General features: G+C 37.6%; 1 protein-coding gene across 3 annotated transcripts in view; it reads right to left on the reverse strand.

The window, feature by feature from the left end:
• Window positions 1-16626, reverse strand: part of TADA2A (transcriptional adaptor 2A) — a 44243-nt gene that overhangs the window by 17744 nt on the left and 9873 nt on the right. For 2 of the 3 annotated variants that reach the window (XM_059669704.1, XM_059669706.1), the window contains exons 4-8: window positions 16510-16569; window positions 9164-9255; window positions 6860-7017; window positions 5535-5623; window positions 4270-4342 (exon numbers count right to left, since the gene is read on the reverse strand). In XM_059669704.1, the coding sequence (XP_059525687.1) occupies window positions 4270-4342; window positions 5535-5623; window positions 6860-7017; window positions 9164-9255; window positions 16510-16569 (472 nt within the window). The remainder of the gene's footprint in view (window positions 1-4269; window positions 4343-5534; window positions 5624-6859; window positions 7018-9163; window positions 9256-16509; window positions 16570-16626) is intronic. The other variant, XM_059669707.1, reaches the window with a different exon arrangement.

The following is a 16626-nucleotide window of genomic DNA, read 5'->3' on the forward strand; positions in this document are numbered from 1 at the left end:
CCTGCACACCCCCCACTGGACATGTGCCCGCAACCCAGGTACATGCCCTTGACCGGAATCGAACCTGGGACCTTTCAGTCCGCAGGCCGACGCTCCATCCACTGAGCCAAACCGGTTACGGCACACCAGCAGCAGTCTTAACATGTATTAGTTCACACAAACACTCCATCCATGCTTTTGTTCTGGCCCTCCAGTCCAGTTTAAGAACCCATTGTGGCCCTCGAGTCAAAAAGTTTGCCCACCCCTGGGTTAGGGGGTGGTCAGGCTGACAGTCAGAAGCAGTTAGGGCAATCAGGCAGGCAGGCAGGCAAGCAGTTGGGAGCCAGCAGTCCCGGATTGTGAGAGGGATGTCCAACTGCCCTCGAGGGATCCCAGATTGGAAAGGGTGCAGGCTGGGCTGAGGGACAACCCGCCCTGCCATGCACGAATTTCATGCACCTGGCCTCTAGTGGATATAATAATAATGCCCAATTCATAGTGTTTTGTGAGGATTAAATGCTAATTTGTATTAACTGCTATTAATAGCATTTATGTCTAAAATGTCCTAAGCATAAGATAGTCAAATCACTATGAAGAGGAAGGGCACTTGCAAAAGGTGAGTGTGTGTAGAGACCAGGGTGAATCTCTGATCTGCTAACTGTAAAAGGATCTAAAGGCTGACAATATTGGCCAAAAAAGGGCTGGGGGTGGGTGGAGAAGTGAGGGAAAATCCATGCCTGGCCAAAAAATTTTGCTGAAATTATCTTTCCAAATAAAAGGAGAATAAACTCTTTTAATGTGCAACCCTGAGGTGTGTTGAACACACATACACAACACATAGGAAGGAGCTTATAACGATAATGCCTCTTGCTTGCTTCTGTTATGAGACAGCAATGGTTAGAAGATGTTGCAAGCAGGATTTCAGACCCTGTGAAACTCTGGGAAAGAGGAGTTCACAAATTTAAGAGATTTTCCCAAATGAAAGCAGGAAAAAGGAACTACACTGTGCGTCTGCACTGAAATTCCCACAATACACCATGACACACAAGAGTGCCCAGTTATGAGTCTTCTGCTAGTCTCTTTCTGAACCCATAATTCCTGCTTATTTCAATAAAATGTAAGGAGGTGTTACTTAGGGCTCCCAGAACTTCCTTATTTTCTTCCTCAGACACTGCTTCACTTGTATATTCTTTGGGCCCATTCTAAAAGCCTTCTGGTATGATTGGAATGCAATTTTATTATCCCTCCATTGTGTCTCAGGCCTCTATAATGGACCATTCAGCTCCATTTTATTAGACAAATTCCATGAATCATAGCAAAAGTCTTTGGGTAAGGAAAGGGGCTTGGTAGCATCTGTTGATCTTCTAGTGCCCTGGGATGGAATATAAAAAACACACCCAGCCAGTTTGCTTCCTTCTAGTAGTTATAAGTGAGGAAACATAAAAGGAATGTTGTTAATGCTCAGTAATATTAGGAGCATAATGGTATAATGGAATGGTAATAATGTCACCTGAATTATGTACCATCTTTCATTGGAGACATTCACACTCTATGACTAATCAGTGTCACCCCCTTTTTTTCGGCAGGGGACACAAAAAACAGTAAGCAAGATTCTAAGGACTTGCCCAAGGTCATACAGTGACTCAGAAGCAAGCCCAAGGCTGAATCAGTGTTCTGATTTGCACAAAATATGTGTTCCTTTGTCTGTTCTGGGTGTGCTACTTCTCATTCCTTCCTGAGTCTCCTTGGGCTCCTAGTCCCCTTTCAATGAGTGCTCAGGGAGAAACTGCTCAGCTCAGGGGCAATATGTCCCATTGGACAGAGGGTCATGCTGCCAGAGGAGCTAAGAACTCAGAGCCATAAACAAAGCATCCCTTTATGGCACCAACAAGTCTTCCCTCTAGTACTATGAAACCTCTTTAAAATATTATCACCTTTTTGGAGATTAGGAGGTGGATTAGGCAGGTATAGGGGGGATAAATGGTGATGGGGGAAAAATAAAGAAAAAAAATGTTATTACCTTTTAAAGAGCACCCATTAAACATCCACTACTAGACAGGAAGGAAAGGGGATGCAGGGGTTATTATTTATGTTATGTTAAAGCCACTTACCAGTATGCTAACAATCAATAACTGATGCTTTGGTTCTAGTTCAAATGAACTAAAATCAAGTGACTAACAAGTTTTCCTAAAATATTAATGTTTATTGCGTGTAATATTATTATATTTAAGATAGTTTTTCTTGAATAATTGGTGTTTATTGCATGTAAAATTATTATATGTAAAATCATTTTTCTTGTGATATTAATGTCTATTGCATGTAATATTATATTTAAAATCATTTTTCTTGAAATAAAGGAAAGGTCCCATTTGAAAAAAAAAAAAAAGCCTTAACGAAGTTGTAGAAATTGTAGAAAGATCACAAATAATTAAATTATGTTTTAGGTTTGAAATGCTAACTTAAATAAAAACTGTTAATCAATTAATCGCTTCTTTCTAATTTTTTTCCTTTTGATCCCACTTAACAGAAAGTAGCACAAGTGCACCAGGTCAAATTACAGATCTTGCTTCTACGAAGAATGAAGAGTGAAATTAAATCCCAACCATTACACTTTTCTTAATAATGTTGAGGCTTAAGAATGAAGACCTTGGATTAGGGCCTAGAGAATAATTCAGCAAGTCTCTTACATAGTTTAGCCATTATTGACATTAGAGATTCTAACTTTCAAAAGTTCAGTACTTTTGAACAGTATATAAAAGATTATATTTATTAAGTTGCCCCTTTTTTTTTGCATTCTGGAAAACAGAGCTACAAGCTAGAAAACAATACCATTTTAATTAAAGCTGGTGTATATGAAGAGAAATACTGAATGGCAATCCACACACTACCTTCAAGGGAACAACAACACAGGTGAGAAAAGACAGTAACATGAGTTACCCGGGGTTGAAAAGAAGAGATTGACAGGATGACTGAACAAATACAATGATGAATCTAGTGAATGCCAAACTAGTTTGCTTTCAAGCTTTTCTCTTTTAGTTCAATCTGCGTCACTCTGACTTTCCTTAAAGTTGTGTGGGAGAAGAGAAATGAAATTTTGAAAAGAAAATTTCTCAAGAAATTTGTAGAGATAAAATTTTTATGAGAACTTTCTTTGTTCTAGATCTGGTGTAACAAACACCTAGGCAGCTCTTCTATGGAATCAAATTCCCCTTCTAATGACAGAGTAGCAGTTAATACCACATGAAAACTTGATTTATGTATAATTCAACAAGGATTCCACTTGCCTTCACTGCCTGGAATATAGATTTAAGAGAAACAATGAAGATGCTGCTTGGGGAATATAGAATCCAAGGGAACACTGTTCATATTGTATCACATTCAATTTCAATTCTGAACTGAAATGAAAGAGAAGACTAGGGATTATTTCAAATATGTAGATCACTGAAAACAGAAAGAGGGGGGAAAGATTCAACAAAAGTCTAACCATCCAATTTTTTAAAAATGTTTTTATTGATTTTCAGAGAGAGAGAAAGGGAGAAGGAGAAACATTAATCTGCTGCCTACTGTGCATTTCCTACTGGGGATCAAGCCTGCAAACCTGGTAAGTGCCAGGGCTGGGAACTGAACCGGTGCCCTTTCAGTGCATGGGATGATGCTCAACCAACTGAGCGATACCAGCCAGGGCTAACCATCCACTTTGAAGAGCTCTGTTGGTATTAACCATTTATATTATAACACAACAGTTGACATAAATCCCTAAAGGGCTAATCTTAGATGAGAATTCAGAAATGTTAAAAATTCAACAGTTCTAAGAAATGAGAAATTCCTAATCTTGGTCTAAAAAATCCTCAAAGAACTTCCATTCTTTTCCTCTGCAGTGGGAAATTTGGGTTAACAAGTCATAGTGAACATCTAGTACCAGTAGCTGCTACTAAAGTCCCAAGGTCTTCTTCACATTGGCCCCCTTCCTTCTCAGGAGGCAGTGAGGGCCAGTTAACTAATTACCTCAACGTAGCCCTACCTCAGTCAAAAGGAAGATCTACACTCCAAGGAATGGGATATTCCCAACTACCATTATATAATCAACGTTCTCACCATCAGCACAAATGATCTTTTTCATTGTGGCCAAAACCCAACAAAAAAAGTTAAGTTCAGCAACTTGATCACTAGGTTTTGAGTTCCGTTTAGGACAGGGGACATGTTTTATTCATCCTTAGATTCCTAGACCCCAACATAGTACCATCACATAGTTTGCAATCAATAAAAACATTTGTTAAAACAAAATGTTACCATGTAAAATGTCCGAGTCATCTTCAACAAAATCGATGTCTCTCAAGTCCCACTCTGCATAATTGTCAAACTCCTGTTTGAGGGGAAAAAAAAAATTCCCACCCCAAACTTATCAGTTTTGAGTAATACCTTTACAGTAGCCATGCATTAGAAGCAAGTAGAAAATACACAGGCAAACACTCCTTTAAAAGTAGTGAATGGGGTACAAAGCCAGGATACTGCCTCAATAATGAGAAATCATGGGGGAAATCTAAGAGGCTTTCAGGCAGTACTGACAGCAAAAATGAGAACAGTTATGAGTTCATGAATAAAGCCAAAGCTATTGTTCTAAAAATTAAAAGTAGTCTGTTTATAAAAGGTAACCCCAGAAAATCTAACTCTGACTAGATCTTCCGGTATGAAAGTTGTCTGCATTAATTCATCTACCTTTTTACTACCTTCTGAGGGCTCTATTTATGCAACAGTGCTTATGTAGCTCACTGTACTCATATTCTATTCAATGAATACAATCGTAGGGATAGCGTCTATGGGGTAGCTCTACAATATCACTTGCCTTGAAAAAATGCAGTTCTGGGCATGGCTAGCAAAATTGTTTGTAGCTCACTAAAACTTTCAACTTACCTCTAAGAGCACTGTAATTGTGAATTAGATATAAATCAAGCAACTTATGACTACATTCACGGGGCTTTTAACTCCATAGCTGAACAAGGAACATGTAGTTTTTATATACATTTGTCACTCTTTATCTTATAAACACAGTACAGGGGTCAGCAAATCCAGCCCACTGCCTGTTTCTATAAACAAAGTTTACTGGAGAACAGGCAGGCTCATTTGTTTACATATTATCCATGCTGCTTTTGCAACAATAGTGACAAAGTTCAGTTGCAAAATAGACTTTTTGGTCTACAAAACCTAAAATATTTACCATCTGGCCCTTAAATAGAAAAAATTTGCCAACCCCTGATATAGTACAACCTTGAAACCCCTTAGGTATGGAATAAGAACCAGTCTATAGAAACCCCACACCTACTAAGAAAGTGGGAGCCCACACCAATGAAATTTAAGAAACAGGTTCTTGGCCTGAAGAACTTTCACTGTTCTAAATGTGAAAATGTTTACAAATGAGAAAAAGCACTCAAATAGAAGAAAATGTCACTGCATAAGGGACTACAAATTACAGGCCTTTGAAAATCTTTTTTTAGTGCTATGAAACCTATGGCTAAGAGATATAAGCCTCATCAGTAACAAAAATGAGTTTCTCCTACCTCAATGAAATCTGCTCGAGCTGGCATGTATCCTGCCATGTCCCGAGAAAGCAAAGAGTCAAAGGTAGGTCGGGGAGGGTCTTCTGCCGCTGGAAAATTTAGAGTTTTTCTTATTCACTTTAAATGACACATAAATAGTCATTTACACTCTAAAATATCTCTGTTTGGAGAAAGACAGCATCTGAGAGAATAAATAAAATTCAAAGCTTTTTATAAAGGGAGAAGTGAAAGAGATAAACTATTATGGAAACAGACTGATTTTTTAAAAAGGAAATTAAGACTTAAGGAAACCTTGAAGTAAAGATAAGAAAATTCGCTCTGCTTTTTGCTTTTAACATGCGAAAAACAACGGATCTTTTCTTTAATATTATAGAACATAGGTTTTTACCCTGTTTCCTTCAGCATCCTTATGCTTTAGGACTAATCTCAATTTATAAATCTCATCCAACTGAGAGGCCAAAAAGACCCTATTGGGTTTGGAAGTTAACTGGAATTGAGTCCCAGCTCTAACATCCACTAGTCCCCTAACATCCACATGACCTTGCACAAATTAACCTTTGTGAATCTGTTTCCTTATGTGTAAAACAAAAGCACTTGCTTTGCCTAGGTCACTGGTTTCTATGAGGAACAAAGGGTCTAATGGATTTAGGAACTGAGCACAACATTCCAAGTACTATCCAAATACGAGGTATCATCAGGCTTTGAGGCAGTCAGCTACAAAACTGTTTCTAAGAATACGAGGAAAGGGAGGGAGGAAGGGAAAACATTCATATTTCATTTTTTGTGCTCTGGGAGTCACTGAGGAAAGATGTCCATTTATAATTCATCATGGTTTTGGTTATGTTTTGTTAAAAGACCCATGGGTCCCTCAGCCACATGTGATTAAAAAAAAAAAGTGTGTGCTATTATTGCCACAACTAAGTGAACAAAAATAACAAATTGCTTCTTGGGCTTAACACTGGGATGATTAATAATTAATGATAATAAGTCAAATAGTGGACTTTCTTATTAACTAATATCTACAATCATAAACTCTCCAAAGGGATTATAAAAAGCCTGGTGTTCACAATAGCATGGAACTGCCAGTCTCAGGAGTAACTACACATTGGATCCAGGCACCCCTGACATCCAGTATAGAACTCTGGCCTCTGGGAGATGTTCCCTCCTGGCCCCATTATGGGCCTGACTCCCAATAATGGCCATGCCAACTCCTCCTGTATTTCGTAAACTCATTAGCTGTCCAAGTCAACAAACCATTATGTATTTGCTATGCAACAGGGCCCAGAGATGACCTAAGTATCTCTTTAAAAAAGGGAGGCACTTACAGAGAAATGGAATGGCAGTGTCGGCAGTTTTTGCCTCCTCTGCTTGCTTCAGGTTCAGCAGGGTAGATGCAAACAGAGGGTTGTTGATGAAATGCTTCATATAGTGCTTTTCACACTCCTCCTTGGTCTTGGTACACATCTGATTGGCTACATCCTGCCTAGAGGAATGTGAAGAAAAGAGAAGGAAGTAGTGCTTTCAACTATACGTAATGATAAAAGCAAGTTTATTCTTCACAAATTTAAAGTCCTATCCACATAATGTCTGGGATTTGATACTTCCAAACTGGTGTCATGGAGCTATCAGCAGAACAATAAGACAACTACAAGGCTAATATTGGTATAATCTGCTATTCCAAATCCTGCTATTCCAAGATATAGAAACAGTATCTGAAAAGCCCTTTCCTTTCCACCAAAAGAAGTGAAAAATCACTACAAAGCTTGTAATTACCCTGTGAGCTAGGCCCCATGGAAAGGATTGCTATAAATAAAAACAAGCCACTTTGGAACAATAAAAATGTACGTACATAAGTATCTATATATATAAAAGCCTAAGCAACTAGCTATGAGGCGCACTGACCCCCAGGAGGCATACGCTCAATGCAGGAGCTGCCGGGTGACAACTTTGCAGCATGCCCTCTTGCACTCCGGGACCCCTCAGGGGATGTCCAACTGCCGGTTTTGGCCCAATCCCCACAGGCCAGGCCAAGGGACCCCACCGGTGCACAAATCTGTGCACTGGGCCTCTAGTAGTTTTATATTTGCATGTTTTATAGTTTACAAAACATTTTGCATGAACAAAATTTCTTTACTAGAGCTCTTAAAATAGGCCAAGGATAAGCTAGAAACATTCATGACATAATTTAAGTCAATCCTACCATTAACTGTGTGGTGTGAGTACTTACTATCTCATTTTCACAGATGAAAAAAATGAGGCCCAAAGACATTAAGAGAAACTTGCTCAAGAACACAAAGCACATAAGTGACAAAGCCAGAATTTGTTCTCAAGACTCCTGAATCCTAGCCCAGAATGAAGAGGTGGAGGTGAACTCTCTTCATGTCCCCTCTCAATCTCTCTTCCACAGTGCCTCACTTGTTCTTCTCCTAAGGCATTACTATGCTCTGCTTTGTGTACTTCAACAAAATGTGTGTGTGTGTATCTATATGTGTATATACATATATATTCCCATTCTAGGTTATAAGCTTCTTGAGGGCAGGATGTTATAATTCTTAACTCTAGCACCCTCACCACCAAACTTAGTACCTTGTAGTAGATAGAAAAACTATATTATTTTTGTGATCTTTGCTAAGAGGGAAGGGGGACAGGGAGGATTAGCAAATTTTAGAGCATTAGAATGGCAAGCAAAAAAATGAAAAACAAAAAGGCCAAAGATGACTACCAAGTGTCTCATAAGTGATCACATTTTCTATCTTCTTTGGTATTCCCTATAATACACAATATTTTTTTTTGGTGTTTTTTTAAAATACACAATATTTTATAATAAATGCTGAATGAATAAAACAAGCAAAATGTGAACTGAACTCATCAAGTCTCCTTCAGAGACTTCATAAGGGAGGCAGCATAGTATATTCTATTAATATCAGGAAAGATTATATATACTAGGAAGTCAGGACAGGGTGGATCTAATTAAGAGTCCTTCACTAACAAGCTATGTGATCATGAGAAATCATTTCAGGTGCCTAAGCTTGAGATTCTTCATGAACAAAATATATTTAATAAACTCTCTGTTGTCTAATTCATACAATGTTATCATCAGTGTCAAAGTACTCCCAAAGAACAAAAACGAAAGCAGTGGGATTAAGTGTTACTACCTAAGGCAACAGCAATATCTGCTGTTCAATTCTGCCAAACTTGGACTAAGGCAGGTATTGAAAGCTAAAAATAGGAAATGCAAATAGCAGTCTGTCAAACTTGAATCTTAGGGAAGCTGTGGCCATCTACCAAAAGTCTGACACAGTTAAACGACGAGGGCATCCATAGCCAAGAATTCACAAAATCAGAAAGGAGCAATGACTAAGAGTCTAAATTTCCCCACTACTCAGAAAGAATAACCAGCCTTCTCTGTGTTGATCCATTCAAAATGGTCTTTTAGAGCTGCCCAGTCACAGGCCACGAAACATCCCATATCTCCCCGTGAGGCATTTCAGAGGACAAGTCATGGGTCAATAGAAAAGCAACATATGACCCCCAAACTTCTTCTTCTGAGGCTCCTCCCTTTACCCTTCACATGCACCTTTTTCTTGGAGCTCACTAGGACAGGACAAGCCCTAACACCAAGCTCTTACCAATTTCCAAAGCCACAGTCCATCACAGCTTCTAAAAGGGCCATTTCTTCTTGAGCAGTCCAGCTGGGGTCAAGAACAGGAAAATCTGAGGTCTAAAAAAAAGAAAAGATTTTGCCTAAAAATAGATATAGAAATGGAACCTAGTAACCTTAACTGTAATACTAATTTATGTCCTTTTCAATACCTATTCTATTTTACTAACTATTCTCATGGTGGTCTACCACCTTACTCCCATTTCCACCATCAAGATTCTCCAAAAATATTATCACCCATAAATTCTATGTAATTCATACAGAAATATAAGCATTTTTAAACTTAGCACAAAGACAGAGATAAATATTATAGTATGCTTCCATGTAGGTAAGAAAAGGGAAAATACACATGTGTGTGTAATTTATAATGGAAGAATAAACCATACATTTAAAAGAAAAGTTTACCTATGGGGAAAGGAGGGAGAAAATAGTGGAGAGGACAGGAATAGAAGCTAGACTCTCTGAATATTCCTTGTTTTGCAGATTTGACTTTGAAACATAAATATTGTATGTAATTATTAAATTTCAAAATCATAAGAATTAAAAAACAAAATGTAACAAACCTATGAATTTATTTTAAGGCATAATCACACAGAAGGAAATTATCTCAACTGACTTTAAAATACAATTATTTGTACATCTGTAGAATATGCCTTAAAAGTTAAAAGAAACTGCCTGGCTGGTGTTGCTCAGTGGTTGAGCATCGACCCATGAACCAGGAGGACACAGTTTAATCCCGGGTTGTGGGCTTGACCCCTAATAGAGGGTGTGCAGGAGGCAAGCAATCAGTGTGTCTCTTTCACTGATGTTTCTTTCTATCCCTCTCCCTTCCACTCTCTAAAACTCAATTTTTAAAAAAAGTAAAATAAACTGCCAAAATAACTCTTATACTGTTTTCAATAGTGTTGGTATATTCTGAGATTATTGGATGTGGATGTGTTATGGGGTAAAGCAGATAAATAATGGCATTATTGGGCAGTGGGATTTTTGGCTTGGGGGAAAAAGATATAGACGTAAGATCTTCGAGGTTATGTGAAACCTTGTAGTCTTGTATTGGAATTGAAAGTTCTAGTATAAACTCATAATGTATTTTTGTCTTAGAATAATTTCCTAACACTGTTCACTGAAAAGGTCTAGAAACAATGATCAACCCAGTAACAATGAATGCTTCTATTTCCTAGTATGCAGTCTCTAAATTCTATTTACCACTAAACGGTATTTAGTGGCACTTGAAGAAAAAGCTGATTCCAGCTTTGGGTCAGGAACTGTTCAAGATGAGACTGGAACATTTTGTCATACTGGAAAGCAAAAAAGCTCTCAAAGACTCATTAAGTGTCATGTCAAAAGGATTCAGAGACTAACTTGTAGAGACTCCTACTAACAAAAAATGGAACATTTTGAGCACTAATAAGGATAAAACTGTAAAGGATTGGCACACATAAAGTATTATAAATATCTAAAGGTGCCAGGAAACCAACTCATATTTTAAACCCAGTTAAAAAAAAAAAAAGGAGGGCGGGGGGCGGAAATCAAGTACTTATCCTGCCTTTCCTGTACAAAGTTTATCTACATGATACCTAAAGGTGGTCACATAGATAATGATACAAACTATCTTTTATCCCTGGCCTTGTGGCTCGGCTGGTTGGCGCATTGTCCCATACACAAACTATCTTTTTATAGAATTTAACCCAGCTTAAAAGGAGTAACAGAACTAAAAGATAACTACTTTGCAATCCCCAACACATTAACAGATCTAAACAATGACCATAAATGAATCTGATATAGCCATTAGATCTAACTACCAATTTACAGGAAACAGAAGACAGAGGAACACATTAGTCAGCAAAATCCAGCCTGTATTAACATCTATTAATACAAACATCCCAGTTTTTAAAAAATAAAAACTCTAAGAAATGAGAGAAAGAGTGAGCGAAGGTTAGAAAGGAGAAAAATCCACAGAATAGAAAATATATGAGGCAACCAATTGGAATGGATGGGCCTTATTTGTATCCCAATTAGTATAAATTGTAAATGTTGAAAAAATTTTTTTATGATGCCACTACAAATTCATGATACCCAAAGAATAGCTAAAGTACAGAAACTATCAAAAGCTAATAAGCATAAGGAGCGATCAGAATTCTCAGACATTGCTAGTAGAGATGTAAAAGGACACAACCACTTAGGAAACTTTATGATAGTTTCTTAAAAGTTAATCATTTATGCCCTAGCCGGTTTGGCTCAGTGGATAGAGTGTCAGCCTGCGGACCAAAAGGTCCCAGGTTTAATTCCGGTCAAGGGCACATACCTAGGCTGCAGGCTCCTCCCCAGCCCTGGTCAGGGCTCGTGCAGGAGGCAACCAACCAATGTGCTTCTCTCACATCGATATTTCTCTCTGTCTTTCCTTCTCTCTAAAAATCAATGGAAAATATCCTTGGATGAGGATTAAAATAATGAATAAGTTAATCATTATTTTATAACCCAGAAATTCCATTCCTAAATATTTACCTAAGAAAAATGAAAATACATATCCACAGAAAGCCTTAAACAAGAATAAGAATGTTCATAACGGTTTTTATTCTTAATAGCCAACAACTAGGCAAAGCCCAGGTGTCTATCAACAGAATGGATAAACAAACTGTGTTATATTCTTACCATGGAATATTACTCAGTAACAAAGAGGAATGAACTACTATATACAACATGAACAGATCTCAAAAACATGCTGAGTGAAAGAAACCAGAAACAGAAATACCTACAGTATAAATCTATATGTAGTTGTAGAATATGCAAAACTGATCTATGATAATAAAAATCAGAACAGTGATTATTTCAGAGGTGGAGAACAGAGCAGAGATTTTTTTAAAAAGCTATTATGAAATGATTGGGGAAATGTGAAAAGTGACTTGCATTATTTTGAAGTTTTAAAGAGACCTAATAAAGCATTTATAGCTAAAATGATACAATGTCTGGGAAGTTTACTTCTAAGTAATCTGATGGGTTGGGGTTTTAGATGAAATAAAATAGGCCATGAATTGATCATTTTAACAGTCAGGTAGTTGGTTACAATGGTGGCTCTCAATGAACTTCTCCTGGAATTCACATCCTTGTGTGGTCCCTTCTTATTTAATACAAGTTGGACCTGTGACTTGCTTAAGAAGGCCTAGCAGCTTCCACTTTTGCGCTCTTGGGATTCCTGAGGCACCACATAAGAAATTTAGCCTCCTTGCTAAAAGGAGGAAAGACCATGTGGAAAGGTCACATGGAGAGGGAGAGGCCCTTAAGACTACTATAGAACCCAGGCCTCAGGCAGTGAAGATATTCCAGCTAACTCCCAACCAATGCAAGCCAACCTCCTGAGGTGCCAGAATATGTGAAAAAAAGCCCCTTGGACTTCCAGCCCCAGCACATCATGTAGAACTGAGAGTTACCCTTGCCATGCCCAATCTGAATTCCTGACCACAAAACTGTGGGAGATAATATGGTTGTTATTTTAAGCCACAAAGTTTTGCGGTAGCTGTTAGGTAGCAATAGATAGCTGAAATACCATTCTCTCTATTTTAGTATACGTTTAAAATTTTCTATAGTAAGTCTTTTAAAAAGTGACACAAGAAGTCTTCGGATTACACAGGCATTTAGAACTGGTTATATCTTTTGTTAATGACAAAAATACTGTAGTGATTTGTGAAATTATACTAATAATCAGCAATACACATTTATCTGAACACATACTATAAATATGCTTAGCACAAGAGGTACTAAGAGACCAAAAAGTAAAATTTCAGGGTCTATGTCTATATTAAATTCATATAATCACTCAATCTGGCAAGTGTCATACATACATGTAAATATGACAGCTCATATTTGAAGAGCCAATATTATTTCTAAAAAAATGTATTTTAAAATATTAGCTTTCACCAACTTTATTTTTAGATAAACAAGATTTTCTACACCCAAAATAAATAAATGGACATAGTACAGTTTTTCTTAAAGTTTTATCAATGTTGTTTATTCCCTGGACCCAATCTCAACCCTACTGAACCAGATTCTATAACAGCGAGGCTTACAAATTTACATTTTTAAGACGCTACCCAGGTGATCCTTCTCCATTAAAATTTAAGAATCACTGTTATAGGTATAAAGGGTCTGATAGAAAGTGGTGCCTTGACTTGTTCAAGGTTCTAAGAAGTATAAGACAAAAATAGGCATAGAATTCAGAAACCTTAACACACCACCCACCAAAGCATGAGTAACTTCCAAAATTACAGCACTGTGAGGTGACAAAAGTACTGAAAACCATTTAAAGTTCTCTGAGGCTTCCTATGCCAAAAAAAATCTTTTTTTAATCACATTTTTAGTGGCTTCATGTGTAGAAAGCCAAAATTTGGTCATTATTCCTACTGAAGGAAAAATGTGGAATAGATAGGACTGGCAGAAAAAGAGGGACTATTAGTAACCCCCAAAAGCTCCCCAAAGTGTTTGTATGGGTGTTGAATATGTGAGAAAAGGATTAGAAGAAATTAGAAGAAATAAGTGGACTTGGAGTGAAACTTAGTACTTTCAGCATTATGCAAAAGGCACTGTGCCCAGAACAGCTAGAGAGCTCTTGGTAAGCTTTCTTACAGTGGATAACCATCAACCTACTCAACATATAGGAATTATTTTCACAACTCAAATGAATAAATATATATTCTGGCTCTAGATATTTTTTTGGGAATTTGGGAAAAATAAATCAGCTTTCTGAAGATTTGATAACCTTGATGAAATGCACTCAAAGTCAACGCTACTCGGACCACACTTCATTCATTTTGCAATTAACAAACAGGAAAAAATGTATTAATATGAGAAGATATTCCACATCATATGTTATCAGATAAATACTAATTAAAACAATTACCACTATACACCTATTCGAATGACCATTAATCCAGAATAGACAACACTAAATACTAGTGAGAATGTGGAGTAACAGGAACTCTCATTCACTGCTGCTGGGAATGCAAAATGATACAGCCACCATAAAAAGATCAGGGATTGCCAGGAGTAAAGGGGAGGGGGATGGATGTGAAGGCAGAGCACAGAGGATTTTTAGGGGCATGAAACTATTTTGTATGATACTATAATGGTGGATACATGACATTACAAACCCTCAGACTGTACAACACCAAGAGTGAATGCTAATGTAAACATGGACTTTGGGTGATAATGAAGTATCGATGTAGTTCACCAATTATAACAAATGTTCCATTCTGGTGGGGCTATTGACAATAGGGCAGTCTTAAGTGTTTGTGGGGGGGCAGATAATATATAGAAAATCTGTACTTTCTACTCAGTTTTTCTGTGAACCTATAACTGATCTAAAGACCAAAGTTTAATACAAAAAATACATTCCAAGTTTTACAATTAGTGAAGAAAGTAGTTAGAAGGCAAAGAATTTAGAGAGAGGTTAAGGAAACGCTAGCCAGTTGGCTGCCAAGAACTCTTATTAAGGAACTTTTTTTTTTGTTTGTTTTTTTTAAATATATTTTATTGATTTTTTACAGAGAGGAAGGGAGAGAGATAGAGAGTTAGAAACATCGATGAGAGAGAAACATCGATCAGCCGCCTCCTGCACATCTCCTACTGGGAATATGCCCACAACCCAGGTACATGCCCTTGACCGGAATTGAACCTGGGACCCTTCAGTCCGCAGGCCGACGCTCTATCCACTGAGCCAAACTGGTTTCAGCATTAAGGAACGTTTTTTAATTAATTCATTATGGACAGGGATCTGACTCTCAGCATTGCAGGCTCAGAAATTCATCTTCATAGGGCCTCACAATTAATGAGAGTCAGAGATGCCGATTCACCCTTTCTAAACTTTTAAGAGACTGAGGCAGATATACTACAGTGCTGTGGTAGGCATAATTCTAAAACTGACTCCCTTCTCTCCCCAGGATTCCTGATTATTCAAACACTAACTACATATTCATGTGAATGAACTCTGCTGATGGGACTAAGGTACTAATCTACTGACCTTAGAATAGGAAGAGTATCCTGCACTATCCAAATGGGCCCATTGTACTCACATGGGTCCTTAAAAGTAGAAGAGGGAGGCATTATTACTGTCAAATAAATGCCCTAGCCAGCACTCTTTCCTGTAAGAAAAACTCCATGGTGAACTACAAGTTATGCTCTGATAACTGACAAAACTATCTTGACAAAGGTATACATACCTGCCAAGCAGACAAGATAGTCCTTTGTCTAGAGCAGTGGTTCTCAACCTTCTGGCCCTTTAAATACAGTTCCTCATGTTGTGACCCAACCATAAAGTTATTTTCGTTGCTACTTCATAACTGTAATGTTGCTACTGTTATGAATCGTAATGTAAATATCTGATATGCAGGATGGTCTTAGGCAACCCCTGTGAAAGGGTCGTTCGTCCGCCAAAGGGGTCGCGACCCACAGGTTGAGAACCGCTGGGCTAGAGCATGGAAATACACTCCCAACATCTGTCTCTCATTCCTTCTTTAAGAGGTGGTAATACAATTAATCAAATTACAGCCAATTCTTATTCTGGCCTATAAGCAAGTCTGTCTCTTCAAAATGGTTTTATGTATTATATCATCCACTCTATGTTCATTTAAACCTTAATTTCAAAAAGGTAACTAACTTTCCCCATGGAAGGGGGATAGAGTACCAGACATAAACATTACAACTAACCTCATGAACCACATAAACATACCATTAGCTAAAACATCGACAATACATCTATTGTATGTTTTATCAATGAACCTAAAAAGCAGTGTAGCCCAGCCAGTGTAGTTCAGTGCTTGAGTGTCAACCCATGAACAAAGAAGTCATGGTTTGATTCCCAATCAGGGCACATGCCTGGCTTTCCCAGTGGGGGGGTGAGGTGGGTGCAGGAGGCAGCTGAATGATATTTTTCTCTCATCGTTGTTTCTCTCTCTCTATCCCTCTTCCTTTCTCTCTCTAAAATCACTAAAAATATATTTAAAAAGCAGCATAACTCTTATGTCAGTGAATCTCACTAAAAATATATTTAAAAAGCAGCATAACTCTTATGTCAGTGAATCTCAAAAAGTGCTTCCTTTAAACTCTTTCTAAATTTGAAACAAAAATCTGAGTATTTAAAATGATTTTTGTACTTAATAATGCCTCAGTAGATCCATAAAACTGAAAAATTTACTGGGTAATGATTACCTAATTTAGAAGAGGAGGAAAGAAAAGAGAGCCTTGGAGGTGAAAAAAAAAAAAGGCTAATTCGCATGTAAGACTTGAAAAGTAAACAGAAACTCCCTGCAACTTCATCATTACCATTATTTCGTAAGTATGATCACTTTGATGCTTCTTGTACTCAAATCCTCGAGTGAAACACTGCAAAAAAGAGAAAAATTAAGTTACCAAAAAGCTACTTTTTGAGATGCTTTCTTA

The sequence above is a fragment of the Myotis daubentonii genome, chromosome 16, assembly GCF_963259705.1.
Source record: "Myotis daubentonii chromosome 16, mMyoDau2.1, whole genome shotgun sequence".
Classification (NCBI taxonomy): Eukaryota; Metazoa; Chordata; class Mammalia; order Chiroptera; family Vespertilionidae; genus Myotis; species Myotis daubentonii.